This window comes from Vicia villosa, linkage group LG4 (genome assembly GCF_029867415.1).
Source record: "Vicia villosa cultivar HV-30 ecotype Madison, WI linkage group LG4, Vvil1.0, whole genome shotgun sequence".
NCBI lineage: Eukaryota > Viridiplantae > Streptophyta > Magnoliopsida > Fabales > Fabaceae > Vicia > Vicia villosa.
In genome coordinates, this window is record NC_081183.1 from 38,224,610 (window position 1) to 38,244,926 (window position 20,317).

At 36.3% G+C, this 20,317-nt stretch overlaps 1 protein-coding gene across 1 annotated transcript; it reads left to right on the forward strand.

Moving 5' to 3' along the window:
* Positions 1-9,798: 9,798 nt before the first annotated feature.
* LOC131599075 (uncharacterized) lies at positions 9,799-12,374 on the forward strand. Its single transcript, XM_058871569.1, has 6 exons — positions 9,799-9,936; positions 10,459-10,510; positions 10,642-10,758; positions 11,340-11,466; positions 11,552-11,669; positions 11,799-12,374. Exons 3-6 carry the CDS (start codon positions 10,650-10,652, stop codon positions 11,859-11,861), a joined length of 417 nt encoding a protein of 138 aa, XP_058727552.1. The 5' UTR covers positions 9,799-9,936; positions 10,459-10,510; positions 10,642-10,649; the 3' UTR covers positions 11,862-12,374.
* The last annotated feature ends 7,943 nt before the right edge of the window (positions 12,375-20,317 follow it).

Genomic DNA, 20,317 nt, shown 5'->3' on the forward strand with positions numbered 1-20,317 from the left:
ACTATACGACTGATTCCCTCTTGGAACCGGAGCATATCACAAAGCGCACACAATCCACACAATGGGATTGAGGCTCGTCACAAGCGGACCACCATCCAAAAGTGCTACAAATGCATGATGCACAACAACATCATATAAAATTCAACCACGGCTAGTCAAGTGCATCATCATTCACATAATCACCTTCATATAACATGTAAACATATCAGACATGCATATCACTAAAACTTCATCATGGATCACATCAATTACATCATAACACTTCATAGCAACATCATATTCATCATTAAAATAGAACATCATAACATAACAACATATAATAAATCAATTCCATAAATACATAGGCACAAGAATAATACATAACATATCTCATATTATTCTATCATACTATAGTTCAGCATGTCAGTTTGCCTAGGGTGTACATGGATTGGGTTAACCCACAAAACCCGGTCAAACCCACCCAAAAAATCGGTTGGGTCGGGTAATTGGGTGAATATGAGTTTCAAAGCTAAAAAACCCATTAAAAAACCGGGTTTCAGATAAAACCCAACCCAAACCCAAAAGACCCATTGTCCCACAAATCAAATATTTATTATTATAATTTTAGTAACTTTGATGAATATTAACTTAGAAGTTGTAATTTTAGTCTCTAAACATTTACTATTTTAGTGAACCATGACATTAACTAATTTTGAATGTTTCACTTTTTGGTTATTGTAATGCTAATACAGTTTTATGTCATGCAACTTCAATTTGTTGCTAGTATTGTATGATAATTTTTATTAGTTGATATTATCATTTATTATTATATAAGGCTAAAAGATAGTAAAAATAGATTGTCTAATTTTTTTTTAAGAAGATGCAAATTTTGAGTATCTTTTATGAAAAAAATATGATGATAAATATGATGACTCCTCATTTAGCCCTTTAATGTTAATAAGCAAAGAAATAATTTGGACAACCCACTATCCAACCCAACCCAACTCGAAAATTAGTGGATTTTCCCAAACCGGCCCATTAATGTAACAGGTGGTTAATTAACATCACCCAAAACGGAGTGTCCAATATGGGTTGGGTCTTGGGTTTCGCCAAATCCAATCCAAACCGGCCCATGTACACCCCTAAGTTTTCCAATGCTTCAAGCGGTACTCGATTTGGACTTACGGCTCGAAAGTTATGAGGTAAAACGTCAAAGCTTATCATAGTTAAAAACAACATATGAAAAATCAACTTCCCATGCATAATGGATATAGGAATAACACTGAAACAATTCACCTATCTCCATCATATTATAGTTCAGTGTGTTAACTTTCTGACAATTCGAACGAGACGTCATTTGGACATACGGATCAAAAGTTATGATCAAAATGGTTTCACATTGCAAAAACCTGAGAGCTGCTACGGCCACCCGTAATGGCCATTACGACCTGTAATGCTCCCAGTCCAGAATTTCACTTTTTCACAATTCTGGTACAAAAATCCAGAGGGCTAATACGACCACCCGTAACAGCTATTACAGGTCGTTATAGAGCCTGGAAAACCACATTTTCACGCGACTTTGTGCAATCTTTCTTGTTTTTCAGCCCTTCAACATACCCCAAACCCCAAGTTTTGACCTCCAACAACCCCAAAACATATTGTATCACATGGCACATGAATCAAGGGAAATAAACCATCAGAACGTCAATTTATCATCTCTAAAACACCATTAACACACTTAAGGTCACAACCCTTAAACATTAAATCAATGGAAAACTAAACATCATAATTAACACATACATCATGTTATTTACCAATCAAACCCACACATACAACAAACCTTCATCTACCTCAACCCCATATCAATCATAATAAACCCGATTACACCCCTTACCTCAAATTCCTAGCAAGTTCATCTTTTCCTTTATGTTCTACAAAATTCCCCTCTGAGCCCTAGCCTCTTCTTCGTGTTCTCCCAATTCTAGATCGAACAGAATGATTGTTTCCTCTCTTATTTTTCTCTTTTACTTTGTTACCCCTTAGACCCCTATTATGTTATTCCCATTATGCCCTCACTCAACTCTCTTTTAACTATTTATTATATTATTATCTTTACAATTAATTTAAATACTATAAACTCAATTATTTAAACCTAAATAATTCTAATCATCACCTTAATCCACTACTACCCCACAATATACCACACATACATCACATAAATCCACCATAAATCACAAATAATCGATTAAATAATTTAATCTAAATTTTTGGGGTTTTACAACGTGTCCCGTGTTACCACAGTCACAAAGACCAAGTCTTTCCACTTTGTGAATGTGGCATTCGCCATCCTTTGAATTTTTGCAGCGGTTGGAAAAAGAGCTTGACATGGTCTTCCACTTGCTCCACTCCTCCCTACCTTCTCTCACACGAAATTAGAAACCACCACTTGACATTTTAGGATTTTAAAATAGTATAAATATGAGTAATACTTCACTTTTCAAACCATCCAAACTTAGCATAACTTAGGCATAAATTCACATTCCAAAAGATCTAATTCTTCGCATCAGAAAGTTATTGCGTTGTTGTTGTCATTGAGTTTGGATCACTTTACTTTGAAGCTTTTAATCTTGCCGACATTTACATTCCGTTGAAGTTATTTCCTCCATTTATATTTCGTTGAAGTTATTTTTTTCATTTACATTCCGTTGAAGTTTATTTCCGTTGTACCAGATTCAAGTCTCCATTTGGAGGAAGTTCTTATTATATTTAATATTATTTACGGTTTACTTGCTTTGTCTATTTTACTTTGCACGCTTGTTTCATTGCATGTTCTTAATTTTAATTGAATAGTGTGAGATATTGGATCGAACTCTAGTATTGTCGAAGGGTAGCTTCTTGGTTCGACAGTTCGACAGAGTTAAGCATGAAGTCGAAGGATTGTTCACATGCTGGTGTCAAAGTGTGCATGCTGTAGTCGAAGATGGGTCTAGCATGCAGATGTCGAAGATGCTAGGGTTGTTAGCATGTTAAATTAGGTTTTAGTGTTTAAACCCTAATTTGTTAAGTTAGCTTGTTTATTAAGTTGGCTTGTGTAATGGGCCTTGCTGAAAAAGCCCATTAGTTAGTATGTTAGGTTTTATTATAAATAGCATACTAGTCTCTCATCATTGCTAAGCTGCAAATCCTAATTTAGGGTGAGAGAGGTTATTTTTTATTCTTGTAAACTTGAAATCTTGTTTTAAGAGAAAGTGAAAGAATAGCAGTTATAACCAATTCTTGTGTTCTTCTTATCCTCTCTAATTCCCTATTATACTTTGTTATTGGTATCGTTTTTCACAACAAATTGGTGCGGTGAGCGTGGAGAAGATGCCTTCAACAAAGTATGAGATTGAAAAGTTCACTGGAGTGAATGATTTCGGTCTGTGGCGCTTGAAGATGAAAGCCCTACTGGTTCAGCAGGGTTGTTTGGAAGCGTTGAAGGGAGAGGCAGCCATGAATGCTGCATTAACGGCAGCGGAGAAGACAACTATGATCGAGAAAGCACACAACGCAATTCTGTTGAGCCTTGGTGATAAGGTTCTACGACAGGTATCAAAGGAGACGACGACATTAGGGTTATGGGCGAAACTTGAAAGTTTGTATATGACCAAATCGCTGGTAAATCGACTCTACCTGAAGCAGGCTTTGTATTAATTCAAGATGGTTGAAGACAAAGTGTTGGCTGAGCAGTTGGATATGTTCAACAAGCTGATTCTTGATCTTGAAAATATCGATGTAAAGATTGATGATGAAGATCAAGCGCTGTTACTATTGTGCGCTTTGCCTCGATCACATGCTCACTTCAAAGAAACTCTCTTGTATGGAAGGGAGTCCCTGACCTTTGAAGAAGTTCAATCAGCCCTATATTCAAAGGACCTGAACGAACGAAAGGAGCATAAACCTTCGACTGTTGGTGAAGGTTTGGCCGTTAAAGGAAAATTCTTGCGAAAGAATGGTAAGTTCGACAAGAAGGGCAAAGCCAGTCGAAGTCTTACAATGGCGAAGCATCTGGCATTCGATGCTATCATTGTAAGAAGGAGGGTCACACAAGAAAGGTGTGCCCTGAACGTCTGAAAGATCATGGAGGTAAGGATAATGGCAATGCAGCCATTGTTCAAGATGATTTTGAATCATCTGATGTTCTTGTGGTTTCAAGCAGTGACTTGAGAAGAGAGTAGATTATGGATTCAGGTTGCACTTGGCACATGACTCCAAACAAAGACTTGTTCGAGGAATTATGTGATCAAGATGGTGGATCAGTATTGCTGGGAAACAACAAGGCTTGCAAGATTGCAGGTGTTGGATCTGTGAGATTCAAGCTCCATGATGAGTCAATAAGGTTGTTGACTGAAGTCAGGTATGTTCCTGATTTGAAGAGAAATTTGCTTTCTCTTGGTGAATTCGACAAGAAAGGATATGTTTTCCAAGGAGAGAAAAGTATCCTAAGAGTCATGAAGGGGTCGAAGGAAGTCTTGAGAGGTGTGAAGAAACAAGGCTTGTATACCCTTGAGGCTGAAGTTGTAAGTGGTTCGACAAATGTTGTATCCACGAAACCTTTGTCGAAGACAGAAATCTGGCGCATGAGATTGGGCCATGTCAGTGAAAGGGGTCTGGTCGAATTAGGGAAACAAAATCTGCTTGGTGGAGACAAAGTCGAAAAGCTGAAGTTTTGTGAACCCTGTGTACTTGGAAAATCTTGCAGAGTGAAGTTCAACAAAGGCAAACAAAGAACACATGGATCCCTTGATTACATCCATGTTGATCTTTGGGGGCCTGCAAGGTGTGCATCACATTCAGGAGCAAGGTATTTTCTATCCATAGTAGATGATTATTCCAGAAAATTATGGGTATTCATCCAGAAGACTGAGGATGAAACTTTTGAGAATTTCAAAAGTTGGAAGACTCTGGTTGAAAATCAGACTGGCAGGAAGGTCAAGAGGTTGAGAACCGACAATGGCCTTGAATTTTGCAATGAGGCATTCGACAGTTTTTGTGCTGCCTTTGGTATTGCAAGGCACAGAACTACTGCAGGTACTCCACAACAAAATGGTTTGGCTGAAAGATTTAATCGAACTATTTTGGAGAGAGTCAGATGCATGTTGATTAGTGCGGGGTTAAAGAAGGTGTTCTGGGCTGAGGCTGTTTCGATAGCAACATATCTGATAAACAGATGTCCTTCGACAGCGTTAGATATGAAGACACCTGAAGAAGTTTGGTCGGGACATCCACCAGATCTCGACAAACTGAGAGTATTTGGCTGCGTAGCCTATGCTCACATTAGGCAAGACATGGTCGAACCTAGAGCTCTGAAATGCATGTTCATGGGATACCCTGAAGGAGTCAAAGCTTATAGGCTATGGTTCCTAGAGCCAGGTCACAGGAGGTGTATCACCAGTCGAGATGTAGTTTTCAATGAAGCTGAAATGGCTTTTAATAAAACTAATGATGTTGGTCGAAGTACAGAAACATCTGACGAAGAGCTGGAACAGGTAGAGATTCCTGTTGAGGTGGAGCATGTTGATGCTGAATTGCATATCCCAGATGAAGTCGAAGAAGAAGCAGAAGATGCTGAAGTTGAGGAAACTGACGATGACTACCTATTGTCGAGAGATAGGTCGAGAAGAGTCATCAAGCCACCTCAGAGACTTGGATATGCATATCTTATAACTTATGCCTTAATCTCTGCAAGTGAGGTTCTAGACGAAGAACCTAGAGACTATAAGGAAGTTATGAGGAGTCAAAATAAGACTGAATGGCTGAAGGCCATGGATGATGAGATGAAATCTCTTCTTGATAATCATACTTGGGAACTGATCAAGAAACCTGTTGGGGCAAGGTTAGTCAGCTGTAAATGGATTTTCAAAGTTAAGGAAGGAATTGAAGGAGTGACGTCGAAAAGATACAAGGCAAGGTTAGTTGCATGGGGTTTCACTCAGAAAGAAGGTGTCGACTTTAATGATGTGTTTTCTCCTGTTGTGAAGCATAGGTCCATTCGAATGTTGCTTGCCATGGTGGCACAGTTCGATCTTGAACTGGAACAGATGGATGTGAAGACTGCGTTCTTGTATGGTGATCTAGATGAAACGATCCTGATGAGGCAACCTGAAGGGTATGTCGAAAAGGGGAAGGAAGATTATGTGTGCAAGTTAAAGAGATCTTTGTATGGGCTGAAACAATCTCCTCGACAGTGGAATAGGAGATTCGACAAGTTCATGGCACGCATAAGTTTCATTAGAAGTCAGTTCGACCACTGCGTTTACTTCAGATTTCGACCTGGTAATTCATTTGTTATTTTGTTGCTTTATGTGGATGATATTCTCATAGCAAGCAACAGTGTCGAAGATGTGATGAGGTGAAGGCTGAACTCAATAAGGAGTTCGATATGAAGGATCTGGGAGCTGCTTCCAGGATTCTTGGAATTGACATTCGAAGAGATAGAAAGAAGTCGAAGTTATGCCTATCTCAAGGGGCATATCTACGGAAGATTCTTGAAAAGATTGGTATGTCGAATTCGAAGCCAGTTGTGACTCCAACAAACCCTCAATTCAAGCTGAGTATTGATCAGTGTCCCAGTACTGATGTCGAAAGAGCCTATATGAATAGCATCCCATATGCTAATATAGTTGGTTCTTTGATATATGCTATGGTCTGTACTAGACCCGACATAGCATACGCAGTAAGTCTTGTAAGCAGGTACATGGCGAATCCTGGAAAGGCTCACTGGCAAGCATTGAAGTGGATTTTAAGGTACATAAATGGATCTCTAAACAAAGTCTTAATTTATGGTGGAGCCTTGGGTGAAGATAGTAAAGCAGCAATAGAAGGATATGTCGACTCTGATTATGCAGGTTATGTGGATTCTAGAAAGTCTATTTCTGGATATGTTTTCACTATGTTTGGCACAGCAATTAGTTGGAAAGCAACTCTTCAGAAGGTTGTTGCTCTATCAACCACTGAAGCGGAATATATTGCTCTCACTGAAGCTGTGAAAGAAGCATTGTGGCTTGAAGGTTTTGCGAAGGAGCTGAAACTTCAAGGTCGAGGTATCACTGTTAAATGTGATAGTCAAAGTGCAATACACCTGTCAAAGAATTCAGCCTATCATGAGCGAACTAAGCACATTGATGTGAGGCTGCATTTCGTCAGAGGAGTAATCGAGCGTGGAGAAGTCCAAGTGCTGAAGGTTTCGACTGAAGACAATGCTGCTGATATGATCACCAAGACATTGCCGAGTTGCAAGTTTTTCCACTGTATGCAGATGATAAAGCTGCATGAAGAAAGCTAGTCTGTTCCTTGACGTTGTAGAGTTAGGTCCAAGGTGGAGATTTGTGAGATATTGGATCGAACTCTAGTATTGTCGAAGGGTAGCTTCTTGGTTCGACAGTTCGACAGAGTTAAGCATGAAGTCGAAGGATTGTTCACATGCTGGTGTCGAAGTGTGCATGCTGTAGTCGAAGATGGGTCTAGCATGCAGATGTCAAAGATGCTAGGGTTGTTAGCATGTTAAATTAGGTTTTAGTGTTTAAACCCTAATTTGTTAAGTTAGCTTGTTTATTAAGTTGGCTTGTGTAATGGGCCTTGCTGAAAAAGCCCATTAGTTAGTATGTTAGGTTTTATTATAAATAGCATACTAGTCTCTCAATATTGCTAAGCTGCAAATCCTAATTTAGGGTGAGAGAGGTTATTTGTTATTCTTGTAAACTTGTAATCTTGTTTTAAGAGAAAGTGAAAGAATAGCAGTTATAACCAATTCTTGTGTTCTTCTTATCCTCTCTAATTCCCTATTATACTTTGTTATTGGTATCGATTTTCACAACAAATAGCTAAATATGTTTAATTCCAATTTTCAATCAAAAGCTTTAATGTTTACCGTAAGTATGTCCATATAATCTATTAGTGCTGGAATGTGAGGATCGTCGATTCGAAGGTACTCTGTTTGTGGTTTCTTTATAATTGCTATTGAGGGTTGTTTTGATTTTAATGCAATTTTTCTAAACTTAATTTGATCGGTTGCTACGAGAGAGAGTCTTGAACACGTCGAGTAAGATCGAAATTTGTCTGATACTTAAGACTAAAATTGGTTCGTTTTTGGTTAATAAATATTGCGAGAGCACTTTATTAATTAATTAGGAGAGATTAATGTTTCTAGAAAATGATTTTAAAACTATCTGCGGACGCGTGTATAGGTTTAGGATCCGGTTATCCAAGCGAAAGCCAGGAACCTTTTTAAGTTAAAATTTCCAATCGAAACTACTTTTCAACTGAGTCAAGAATCTAATTTCTTAAAATAGGTTTTTCCACTTTAAGGCATAGCGCACCGGGCACGCGAGAGCAGATAGTATAATTTGGAGAGTAAAATCTGGTTCTGAATACGCATAAGCGACAGTTCCTGTTTAATTAATTCTTTTTCAAGGAAGAAAATATTGCCCCGTAAGTAATCCTACTTAGAAATAATAAGAGTATTATTGATCGATGAGAGTGGCATTCCAGTATTATATACCTGGATTTATTCAAAGTCTATTATTTCATTTTGTTATTCTTACTCCAAACCTTCTAACGATCTCCTTAGATAAACACCATAGCAATAGAAAATGAAAGTTTGACCAATATGTCTTTGTGGGTTCGACAATATTTTATATTACTCTGATACACTTTGTATACTTGCGGAAGTAACCCATCATACATCATCGATTTGGATCACAGCTGAAGAATCCATAATGTATCTCCTCAACTGAGATACATGAAACACATTATGAAAGTTAGCAAGTGACGGTAGCAAAGCAATCCGATAAGCCACTTCTCATATCCTCTGCAAAATCTGGTAAGGACCGATGAAACGCGGAGTGAGCTTTCGAGACTTCAGAGCTCTACCAACACCATTTACAAGAATATGTTTGTATGTTAATGATTTGCTAGTAATTGGAAATAACATCCACAACTTGGTGAAATTCAAGAAGTCGATGATGAAAGTTTGAGATGTCAGATATTTCTTAGGCATGAAATTTCTAAGGACTGCTAAAGGCATAGTGTTGCACCAAAGGAAGTATGTTAAAGAGGTTCTGAAGAGGTTCAAGATACTGGACTCAAACCCTAAGAAAACATAAAACTTGAGAAGAATGGTGATGAGAACGAAGTTGGTGCAACTTTGTTCAAACAAATAGTTGGCTCATTGAGATATATGTGCAATACCATGCCTGATATAAGCATCTTAGTTGGTCTAGTGAGCAAATACATGGATGATCCTAGAATCTCTCAAATGAAGTCTACAAGGAAAATTTTGAGATACTTGGAGAGAACACCATCATATATCCCGCTATATCAGACTATAAATTTTAAAATATTAGTATGTTATGGTTGAATACTTTATTCTTATTAGTTGACAGTATAAAACTATTTTACACAATCGATACATACTTATTAAACTCTTTAAATAAATGTTTAAAAAATATATAACTATTTTACACAATCGATACATACTTATTAAATTCTTTTTTAAATATATGTTTAAAAAAAATTACAAATTGAGTAAAAAAATAAAATATATTAATATAATAATTATTTTGATTCTTAACTCATTCTTAAAGATCAACTTTATCTTTTAATTTAAAACACTATAAAATTGGTTCTTCAACTTTATTATAATTTATAATAGCAAGACAGAATTATAGTCAATTCTCTTCAACTTGAAGTTATTTTATACTACATAGTAATAATAATAAAAATAAATAAATAAATAAAATATAAAAACTAAAGAGGTTGAATTTTCTAAATTGCTCATTACGTTTGATCTTTGAATAAAAAGTCCCTCTCTCTCTTAATTGTTTTCACTGAAACTTCCTTATTGATCACTGAAACTTCTTGTTTCTCTTCCCACTACACTTTTTCTCAATCTCTCTCTGTTTCCTCTTTCTTTAACAGGTAATTCCTTTTTTCCTTCTCCTAATTCTTATAATTTTCTTTCCTTATTTTGTTTTGATAAAAATCTCTATCATTTTTAATAGTTTTTTTCCCTCTGTTCGATTACTTCAATATTTCCCTAATTTCCAAAATAATCGGTTTTGTTTGAGCTGAAATTCTGAATTGGAAGGTCTTCTTGATTGCTTTATCAACAAGTTTTCCACTTCTTGTTTTGGTTTGGTACACGGATTCGAAGATTCTTTCTAACATATTGCAATTTCATCAAGTTTAAAGCACAAGTAATATATTAGAATATCCCTATCTTTAAAACAGCCAAATTCAACTATGTATGTAACTTGATCATATTTAAAATTTAGGGTTTATAACTTCATTTTCAATTTTCATATTCAATTTTCATTTTGTTGTATGTGAGTGATTGGAATGAAATTTGATTATGAATTTTCCTTTTTAAGTGACAAGATTGAAACTAACATGATTATGAACTTATCTGCTTCTAAGGATTTTTTTGTGTTGTTTGACCAGCTGAAGACTTGAATTGAATCTATAAACTCGATTCTCTCATCCGTCGATAAAGGTACGCAAATGTCGAAACGAATTTTATTAATATTGCAGACGAACTAGTTCATCTAATATGGAGAATTTCAAATTTACTGCAATGCAACTCAATTCACTTGCAATTAAAATGTGACTTTGTTTATTGTCCAGGTTCCAGTATGGAAGAGACTTTTGATTTGAGAAATGATGTAGAATTGGCAACATCAGTCTCTGATAAGCATCGTGATCTTCTGAGGCCATCTGCTCGAAGTTATTCAATTTTTAGAGGTACTCACTCTCATTCTCATCATTATACCTGAAACGCAGAAATGGTTTTACGTTCTGTCCTAACTTTTCTTGGTATTTTTGCTTGGATAGTTTATTTTAAATGGAAAACAAGGATTAATATGCGTATGATTCAAAGGATTTTGATCACCCTATTGCTTTTGTATATTGCCTTCAAGGCTATACTTTAGAACATGTTTTGTTCAATATTTAACAGACTTGGAGTTGTGGTTCTAATTGAGTTTGTTGCTCCATTTTCCATTTCAATTGTTTCATCATAATAAAGAACTGTTTCTCTTTGTACTAGTTGAAGGTAATGCTCATCATAGTTCATGTTTTCATAAACTATTCTAGAGAGCTTATGGAAATAAGTTGAAAACATCTTATGGACATGTTGTAAGTTGTTTATATGAGATCTTTCAAACATTATCGAAAGGGCTTGTAACCGTAAATAAACTCAAATAATTTGATTTGAACAGACCTTAAAAAATAGCATGTTTGTACCTAATGTTTCTCTATATTTTTCTACTAAAATTGTGAAAACAAGTTCCTCCGAAGCATTGACATTTCTATGGCCATGACAGGTCAGGCAGCTGATGCTCCTGATCATGATAGAGGCAAGTATGCTCTAATTCGAGACCCAGAGGACCTGCAAACCGGACTTTACGACAAACCCCTTCCATGTTTTGGATGCGGAATTGGATGGTTCTCGTAAGTAGTTTACCTACATTCTTCCCCTATTTCTTTTCCTCCTCTAAATGGTTTTGTGACTTTTGTTTGTTTCATTTCATTGAAGATTTCTTGTTGGATTTCTATGTCCACCTCTGTGGTACTATGCAACTATTCTCTATTTTGGAAATTACTACATGAAGGATCCTAGGGAACGTGCGGGATTGGGAGCCTCTGCAATTGCTGTAATATTTCTCTTTAATCCTTCTCTTGCTCTCTGTCGTCGACCTGTTTATCTGTTTGTGTATGCTCGCACACACACAAACATGTTCGCATTTCTAGTTCATTTTCTTAATGCTCAGGCGATCTTGCAGGCTTTAATATCCTCTGTGGCATTGCTTATCATAGGAGCTATTCTTCTGTTGCATTCACTCTGATACTGTGAAAATATAGAGGTGCCTAAGACGGATATCTGAAAAAAATAAAATTGCATACATGTATTTCAAACTATAAAGGGATTATTGGTGGAGTAAATATCTGTAAATTGAGAGAAAGATATTTCTTTTATATCATGTGTAAACAAAAGAAATCTCACATATTTTTTACTGTATTTTTTCCAATCAAGATATTTGTATGTTGAAGAACACTTTGAATGTCAATTTTTAATACAAATATAAACAAGATATATAAGAAGTAATCAATCATGTTCACAGTTTAGTTCTCGACGACAACAACTGAACAGAACCAGAAATATTGTTCAGGGAAACCGAACCGAACTAGCTTTGGTTCATTTCAAACAAAGCTAAAGCCTCAGTTCTATGATTTATTCCGAAATAAAGAACTGATTTATTCCGAAATAAATCATAGACATAAGACTTTAGTAATTTGAATATAATGATAGTTTTCAACCACTTACTTTGAACCATTTTGATCTGGTCACATAGTTAATTTTGATTTGGTCATACATTCCCTGTTAAGAAGCTATGATTACAAATGGTGTGTATGCCTTGGTTAATACAGTGCTTCAGTTTTAAGTTCCTTGTAAGTCAGCTCATAACATCTTTAAGTTCCTTGTAAGTTAGTAGCTCATAACATCTTAATCACACGTCGAAGTTCAACACATAAGAGCAAAAAGGGAACCATAGCAAATGCATGAAGCTTCTTTTATGTAAACTCCAAAAAGGAAGTTTTGGGGGAACAGTGTTGTTCTGTCGGCTTATTATGGAATCTAATCATCTTATTATTCTTCTGATTTAATTAATATGATCATACCATAGGGCAAGACAACAACACAACATCACAATCAAGGAAAACTGCTCTTTCGCCGATATTCAAACGTGTTTGTTAAAATTCCTCAATTAGGCATTTTTGTATTGAAAAGGGGAGAAACACAATTTTGCATTGTCCAATGATTTCTACTCGTATAGAAGGCTTGCACTGTCCATTTTGAGGGTTCCATTGTTGCCTTGATGAAAAGGATGAGAGCAAGTGTATTTTTTGTATGGTATCTCATCTTAAGACGTTACACATATGTAACGACGAACGCAAAAGTGCAATACGGAAAGTCATTAAGAATGATTGGGATTTGTTTATGGTATTGGAGTAGTCTTTAAGGGTCATTGAGCAATTGTTATGTGGAAGGTGTATGAGTATTCATGCCATGAGTTAGACATTAGCATCATTTTGATTCTGGTTTGTGTTACTCATGGGACATGGGAAGTCAGAAGTTACATTATAGGTATTGTAAAACAATCTACAACAAACTTTGATAACCTCGACATAAACAAGGGGCTTGTTTTGGATGCGAAGTTGTTAGAGAGAAAGAGTCTTCATAACACATCTTCACCGTGAAAAAATACTTCTTAAGTGTAGTCTTACTTTATCTCAGGCATTGAAAGAAATTCTTTATAAGGTGGTTGTTGAACCGAGATTTGTAGATGCTTGAGTTCGGTTGTTACTTCTTTCTCGTTGCACTTTCACGTGGTCAAGTCTCAGAATAGGTGAGATCGTAGGTTTGAAAATCAGAAGTCCTTGCAACAATTATATATTTTGGAGTGCTTAGCTACTTGGAGAGACATATATGATCTTGTCAATTTAGTTAATAGTTTGTTGGGAAGCTCTGAGCAAGATAATTTGGGTCATAAAATTTGAGTGAAAGATAAACATATGAGCTATAATGTCAAGCATGTCTCTGCAAGGTTGCAGATGATCACTTCACAACAACTATGAAAGTGTAGGGGTCATCCAGAGTGACCCCCTATAATCGTTACAAAGAAGATTTTGGAGGCTAAACACCCATACACACCACCTCCTTCCATGTCGAACATGTTGTTGTTCAAAGCTCTTCTACTGGCTAAAGTTAATACTATCTTTAGGCACATTAAATTATTTTCCAAAGGGAAATCATGTAGAGGAGATGGTTTGTGAGCACAACATATATCAGATGCAGTGTGTAATGAAGGTTCTGCTGTGGCAAGAGATCTTTTATGTGAAGTCACTCTAGTTGTTTACTTATGGCTGAGAGGAAGATATTCGACGAGTTTGTTGCCTTTACATCCTTGACCTTGTTATTAAAGTATGATGGTGGGATACGACCAATTTCTTTAGGTTCTATTTGAAAATGGTTGGTATCCAAGGATATGAAATGGGTCAGTAAAGATGTGGCTCGATATCTCAATGACTTCCACTCTGGGCTCAGGGTATTGGGTGGTGTCGAGACCATTTTGCATAATTCCAACATAGTGTTAAGCAAGCAGATATAGATAGTTATTTGGCTATGTTCATAGTAGATTTCTTAAATGCTTTCAACATGGTATCAGTTAACCTTTCTGCGCGAGGTGAGAGTGAGTAGTACATTGATTTCATTATGGATTGAGTTTCTTTATGGTCAGGCAGCGAGTTTGTACCTTTAGAGTGCAACAAGGTGGCTCGTTAAGGCCGTTCCTTTTTGCTTTTGTGTTATTCATTCATTCACCTAATTAGAGATAATTGTAAGCTTCTTCTTCATGCATGACATCTTGATGAAGAAACCATCGTAGGAGATTTAGGGGAGGTGGCTAAAGCCCTTGACATTATTTGGGAAACCGGTCCAACATTATTTGAAAGTGAGTAGTACATTGATTTCATTATGGATTGAGTTTCTTTATGGTCAGGCAGCGAGTTTGTACCTTTAGAGTGCAACAAGGTGGCTCGTTAAGGCCGTTCCTTTTTGCTTTTGTGTTATTCATTCATTCACCTAATTAGAGATAATTGTAAGCTTCTTCTTCATGCATGACATCTTGATGAAGAAACCATCATAGGAGATTCAGAGGAGGTGGCTAAAGCCCTTGATATTATTTGGGAAATCAGTCCAAGATTACGTCTCGAATCGAATATTCCTAAGACTGAGTTCTTTTGGCCTTCGTATGCTGGTAATAAAATTCAAGGGAGCTCTTCCTTTCAAACATCATGAGACCTATGTTATGGATGAAGTTGCTTGGAAGGGATGCTAGACGAGATGAAGGCTTTATCGAGGGGTTGTCCAAGAAGAGATTTTCTAAGACTGTTGAGTTAATGAATCTTCTATCACAACTAAGGAATCCTCTGAGTGAGCTTCTTCTACTTTGATCCTGCATGGGTATCGCCACTTTTTTTTTGTCTTAGTACATGTCAACCTAATTATATAGTGGAAGCAAATATTTGATTTGATAAAGAGTTGCGAATGAGGATTGAAGACATCATGGTTGGTGGTTGTACTTTTTTCAGGGACATTCAATAGAGGGTGGTTTCTTTACCCAATAGAGTTAGGGGATTGGGTTTGAACTTGAAAGTAGAGGTTGCCTCATACGCTTTTGTGACTCCTAGGGCCTAATATTGGGTGTTACATGATCATATATTGCTAGACAATGGGATATATATATATATATATATATATATATATATATATATATATATATATGTGTGTGTGTGTGTGTGTGTGCGCGTGCGTGCGTGCGTGCGTGTGTGTGTGTGTGTTTGTGTGTGTGTGTGCGCGTGCGTGCGTGCGTGCGTGCGTGGGTGTGTGTGTGTGTGTGTTTGTGTGTGTGTGTGTGTGTGTGTGTGTGTGTGTGTTTTGTGAAACTTGATTTTAATATAGCTTTGGATGGTCTAAGTAATGTGATTCTAGATTTTGACCTTTGTAGTTTTACTAGCAAAGACATCGTCCCTCCTAAATCAAAACATGTTTTGTCGAATGCCCGTCATCACAACCAGGGTTCGATTCTATTATTTGTGAATAAAATTTGATATAACACTACTGATAGTTTCGGGCCGCATGGGAGAATGATGGGTTGTGGCATTGAGATGCGTATTTGCAAAAAGTTACGCCATCTCGACATTGGGCGATGACCTGAAACTACTTTTGGTGGTTCCAAAATAGAATGCCGAGTGAGCTAAAAATCTTGATGTCATGGTAAGAGAAAAACAGTTATGGTGGCTGCTGATAATGAGATTAATGAATATTAGAAAGAGATTAAAATTCATAAGTATCCATGGAAGAGGCCCAGTGTTGATGGGAAATGTGTTAATGTTCCTGGTATGGTGATTGGAACTAAGTTTTGGCCAGCTCTTTCTGATGCTCAAACTCAAAAACCTAAAAATAAATTAGAGACTGCTTGTGCTAAGGTGGTAGATTCTGGAGTTTAAGTGTCGAGTGCTGGTGAGGCTTCCCGAGAGCTTTTTCTATTCATAAATCGAATGTTTTGGGAAACTTCAATATGTTGAATAAGATGCCATCATCGTGCTATTAAAAGACAGGATATAGGCGCAACAATTATGAAAATGATGCAACTCACTTTCCTAGGGCGACGATTTCATACCCTCGATAGCTTATCCGTCATTTTTTTTCATCCTATGGCACCCATGCTTCACATGCTTGTCCTTGTATATGATGGTTCATGACCTTATCAGAATGCTGACAACTCTACCTTCTCTTATTTGACTGGATTTAACTATATTGTTGAGATTCACTTGGCTTTTCAAAGCTTCTTCTGTTATCTTCTCTATTTTTTCCAATATTCTATTGACATGACTTTCAATATTACCTTTTAGCTCTGCTACAAACAAAACGTCGGTGTCGTGGGACTCAATTATTATAGTCATCACATGGTCAAATTTCATCGGCATCGTATGTAGAATTTTTTTACCACTTTGCTATCAGAAATATCTTTTCCATATATTCTCTTCTTGTTGACAAGATTTATAACACGAGAAAAATATTGTTCTATCGTTTCTAAATTAGACATTTCACACCTTTCATATTCTCTATGCAACGATTGTAATTTGGACTTCTGAGCCTTCTCTACTCCTTTATGTGATAACTTCAATATGTCACACGCTTCTTTAACAGTCTTGGCATTTGCTATTTTGCCAAATATTAAGTAATCAATTCCTTGATTAATTTGTGAAAGTGCCAATTGGTCCCTTCTACGAGCGACTTCATCAGCTTCTTGTAAATCGGGATCCACAAAGCTCTAAACATTATGAGTAGTGTTGTCATAAAAAAATTCAATAACTAAAATCTGATTTTGCAGTTAATTTTGGATCGAATGAGACAAAATTGTAATTATTTGTCATCTCTCTCTCACAAAATACTCATAATAATTTTTTACACAATAAAAATTATTTTATTCCTCACACACTCAAAAATATTTTTAACAGTCACACTAGGAGAATCTAACTTACTCTAATACTAATTTATATCAAATGAGACTTATAATTATGATAAAAAAAAATAAGACACTGTGAGTGAACAGTAACGTTTTTTTTCCACGTGTATTTTAAATTATTACTGCAGTTTGTTTTAAATTTAAAATTTAAACTTCTTTGACTATTTCCTAGCAGTTTGCAGTAGCCCTATATTTTAGCTGAAAGGTTGCAACTGCTCCATAATTTTAGCTGGTATCCCACGTTTTATGAGGTGGAGTTAGTGTTGTGAATTAAATATACTGATCTTCTTTAAATACTGGTTTTTCCATCTGGTTTAACATATAACAAACATAAAGCTTCTCCTTTTCTTCTAAAAAACTAGTTCTGAGTATACCGATTGATTCCAGTCCTTCGTTGGCGAGAGCCCGCGATCGGAGGACGTTGTGGTAACCTTGGGGGGCGACGCCGATCTGGCTGAGCTCCGGTGGTCTAGGCGAAATCGCTTCTAAGGCAGTGGCTATTATACCGCGACGCAGCGTTTGTGATTCCTGTTTTAAAAAGTTTATTCAAAGCTGTCCTACATTCTATTCTGATGTTCAGCAACAGACACACTCGTGAAAGGAGAGATAGAGTGCTATGTAATAACTCACAATTTATTTCAACTTGATATTTATCACTACATCATGGTTGAATTATATTTATATAGGTGTGAAAGTGTACTAAACTTATCAATTAAGGCGCTATTGGCGGTGCTAAACGGTGCATGCTACATTGGCAGGACTATAACTTAATTCTTACAAGCTAAGATAAATAAATGAAGTAGTATATCTTATCAAGAAAGTAGCTAAGACTTGGTGATTAAGAAAAACTCAAAACATCAGACTAATAGCTTTCTAATCACTACTTTCAAATTCTAGAATCCTCTTGATTCTTACAATTCCCATAATAGACATGATTTGGATTGATGGAAAAGCTCTAAAATACTACAATATTGATGATAATGCAGAATCATCTTGCCATCAGCGACCACACAACCATTAAAGGCGTAAAACTTATCAAATATCGATGTTTGGATCCCAACATTAAAAGGTTTCCTTTCTATGTGATCTGAAATTAAGATACAATAACCGACTAACCGATTAAGATACAGTGGATATAAAATTCCTCACATTTGTAGAAATTTTGAGAATCAATAACAAAGAGAAGACGGTAAAATAAATGCAAAAAAAAATCACCGATATTTTTAACGTGGAAAATCCCTCAATTTGAGAGTAAAAACCATGAGTCGTAAAGACCAGAGAACTATAAGTACAAGAGAGACTTTAAGTGATTCACAAACACGTGCTAACAACCGCAAATCACAAAGCACAATTAACTTACAAATAAGAATCAAAAAGCTGGAAAATAACTCAAATCTGCAGCTCCAATCCGATGCACATATCTCTCAGCTCAGACCTTGTTTTCAAATTCTGTACGGTCAAAAGTTAGATACATGAGTTGCGAACATGCCCATAAAATTTCAGCTCGATCCAACGATGAACGAATCGGGGATCGTCGATTTAGTGGGGCTGAGTTTCTCTCCTCTTTTCTCTCTTTTAAATTATTATTTTCTCTCTATCTCTCTTATCCCTAAATTGACACTCTCCACTTAAATAAGTGAAACAAATTGACTATTGATATTTGGGCTTTTCTCCACATAGGAAGGGAACCCAAACCCAACAAATCTCCCCCTCACAACTATGTGGAGGAAATCGCCAAACCGGCGATATCATAACAAGCTTCAAACTTTCCTCTTGGTAAGGTTTTAGTCATCATATCAGAATCATTATCATATGTATAAATTTTAGCTAACTCCAACAACTTAGCATCCAAAACATCACGTATCCAATGATATCTCACATCAATGTGTTTGGACCTATTATGAAAAGTTGGATTCTTACCAAGATGAATAGCGCTTTGGCTATCAACAAATAACACATATTTGTCTTGAACAAAACCAAGCTCATGCAAAAATTTCTTCAACCATAATAACTTTTTGCATGCTTCAGTAATAGCAATGAACTCAGCCTCTCTAGTAGACAATGCTACACACTTTTGCTTATCTCCTCCAAAACAAAGCTTCATATAAGTAGTACCACAAAGATACCGTAAAATCCATTTTACAACATTCTAATGCTCTCTACATGGATTTGACAAAAATCTACTGACAGTACCAATAGCATATGCAATATCTGGTCTTGTACACACCCTTGCATACATCAAACTACCCACAACAGACGCATAAGAAACACGTTTCATATCAAACGCTTCATCTTCACTTGAAGGACTTTGATTAAAACTCAACATGAAATGAGTAGCAAGAGGAGTGCTTACCGCCTTAGAGTTTTCCATTTTGAATCTTTGCAACACTCTTTCGATATAATGTTCTTGTGAGATCCAAAGTTTCTTCTCTTTTTTGTCACATAATTCTAATGCCAAGATTTTGTTTAGCTGCTCCCATGTATTTCATGGAAAAAGACTTGCCCAACTGCCTCTTTAACTTGTCAATGTTAGAAATATTTTTCCCTACAATAAGCATATCATCAACATATAACAACAGGATAATGAAGTCATCGTTAGAATTTTTTTTAACAAATACGCAATGATCTGAAGTAGTATTATGATATCCTTGATCACACATAATAGACTCAAACTTCTTGTACCACTGCCTTGGAGCTTGCTTCAACCCATATAAACTCTTTCTCAATCTACACACATGATCTTCTTTGCCTTTAAATTGAAAATCATCGGGTTGTTTCATGTAGATCTCTTCCTCCAAATCACCATGAAGGAAAGCCGTTTTCACATTGTAATACGGTGGGAGAACTGACTTTTTTTAAATGTCGCGGATAGCAAGAGTCGCCACCGCCTTTTATTTTATCTAATTAGGAAAGGCAAAAAGAACAGGAAAGACCTTTGAAAGAGATTAGAGTTCGGGGGATAGGTTATACAAAGGGAATGTATGAGCACCCTTTGTATCCATGGTTATCCATGGGCTCTTAATTGCTTAGCTCACTTGTTTGTTTGAATTGTTTGAAAAGTGTCGTGTGTATAGTAAAACATTTTGAAAAAGGACTTTAACTTTGTAAATAAAGTGTAGCCTTTGAAATTGTTTTGAAAGAGGTGTATGAAGTAATTTGAAATTGGTTTAAGCAAGCAATTAGGAGTAACATACCCTAAAGTTATAAGG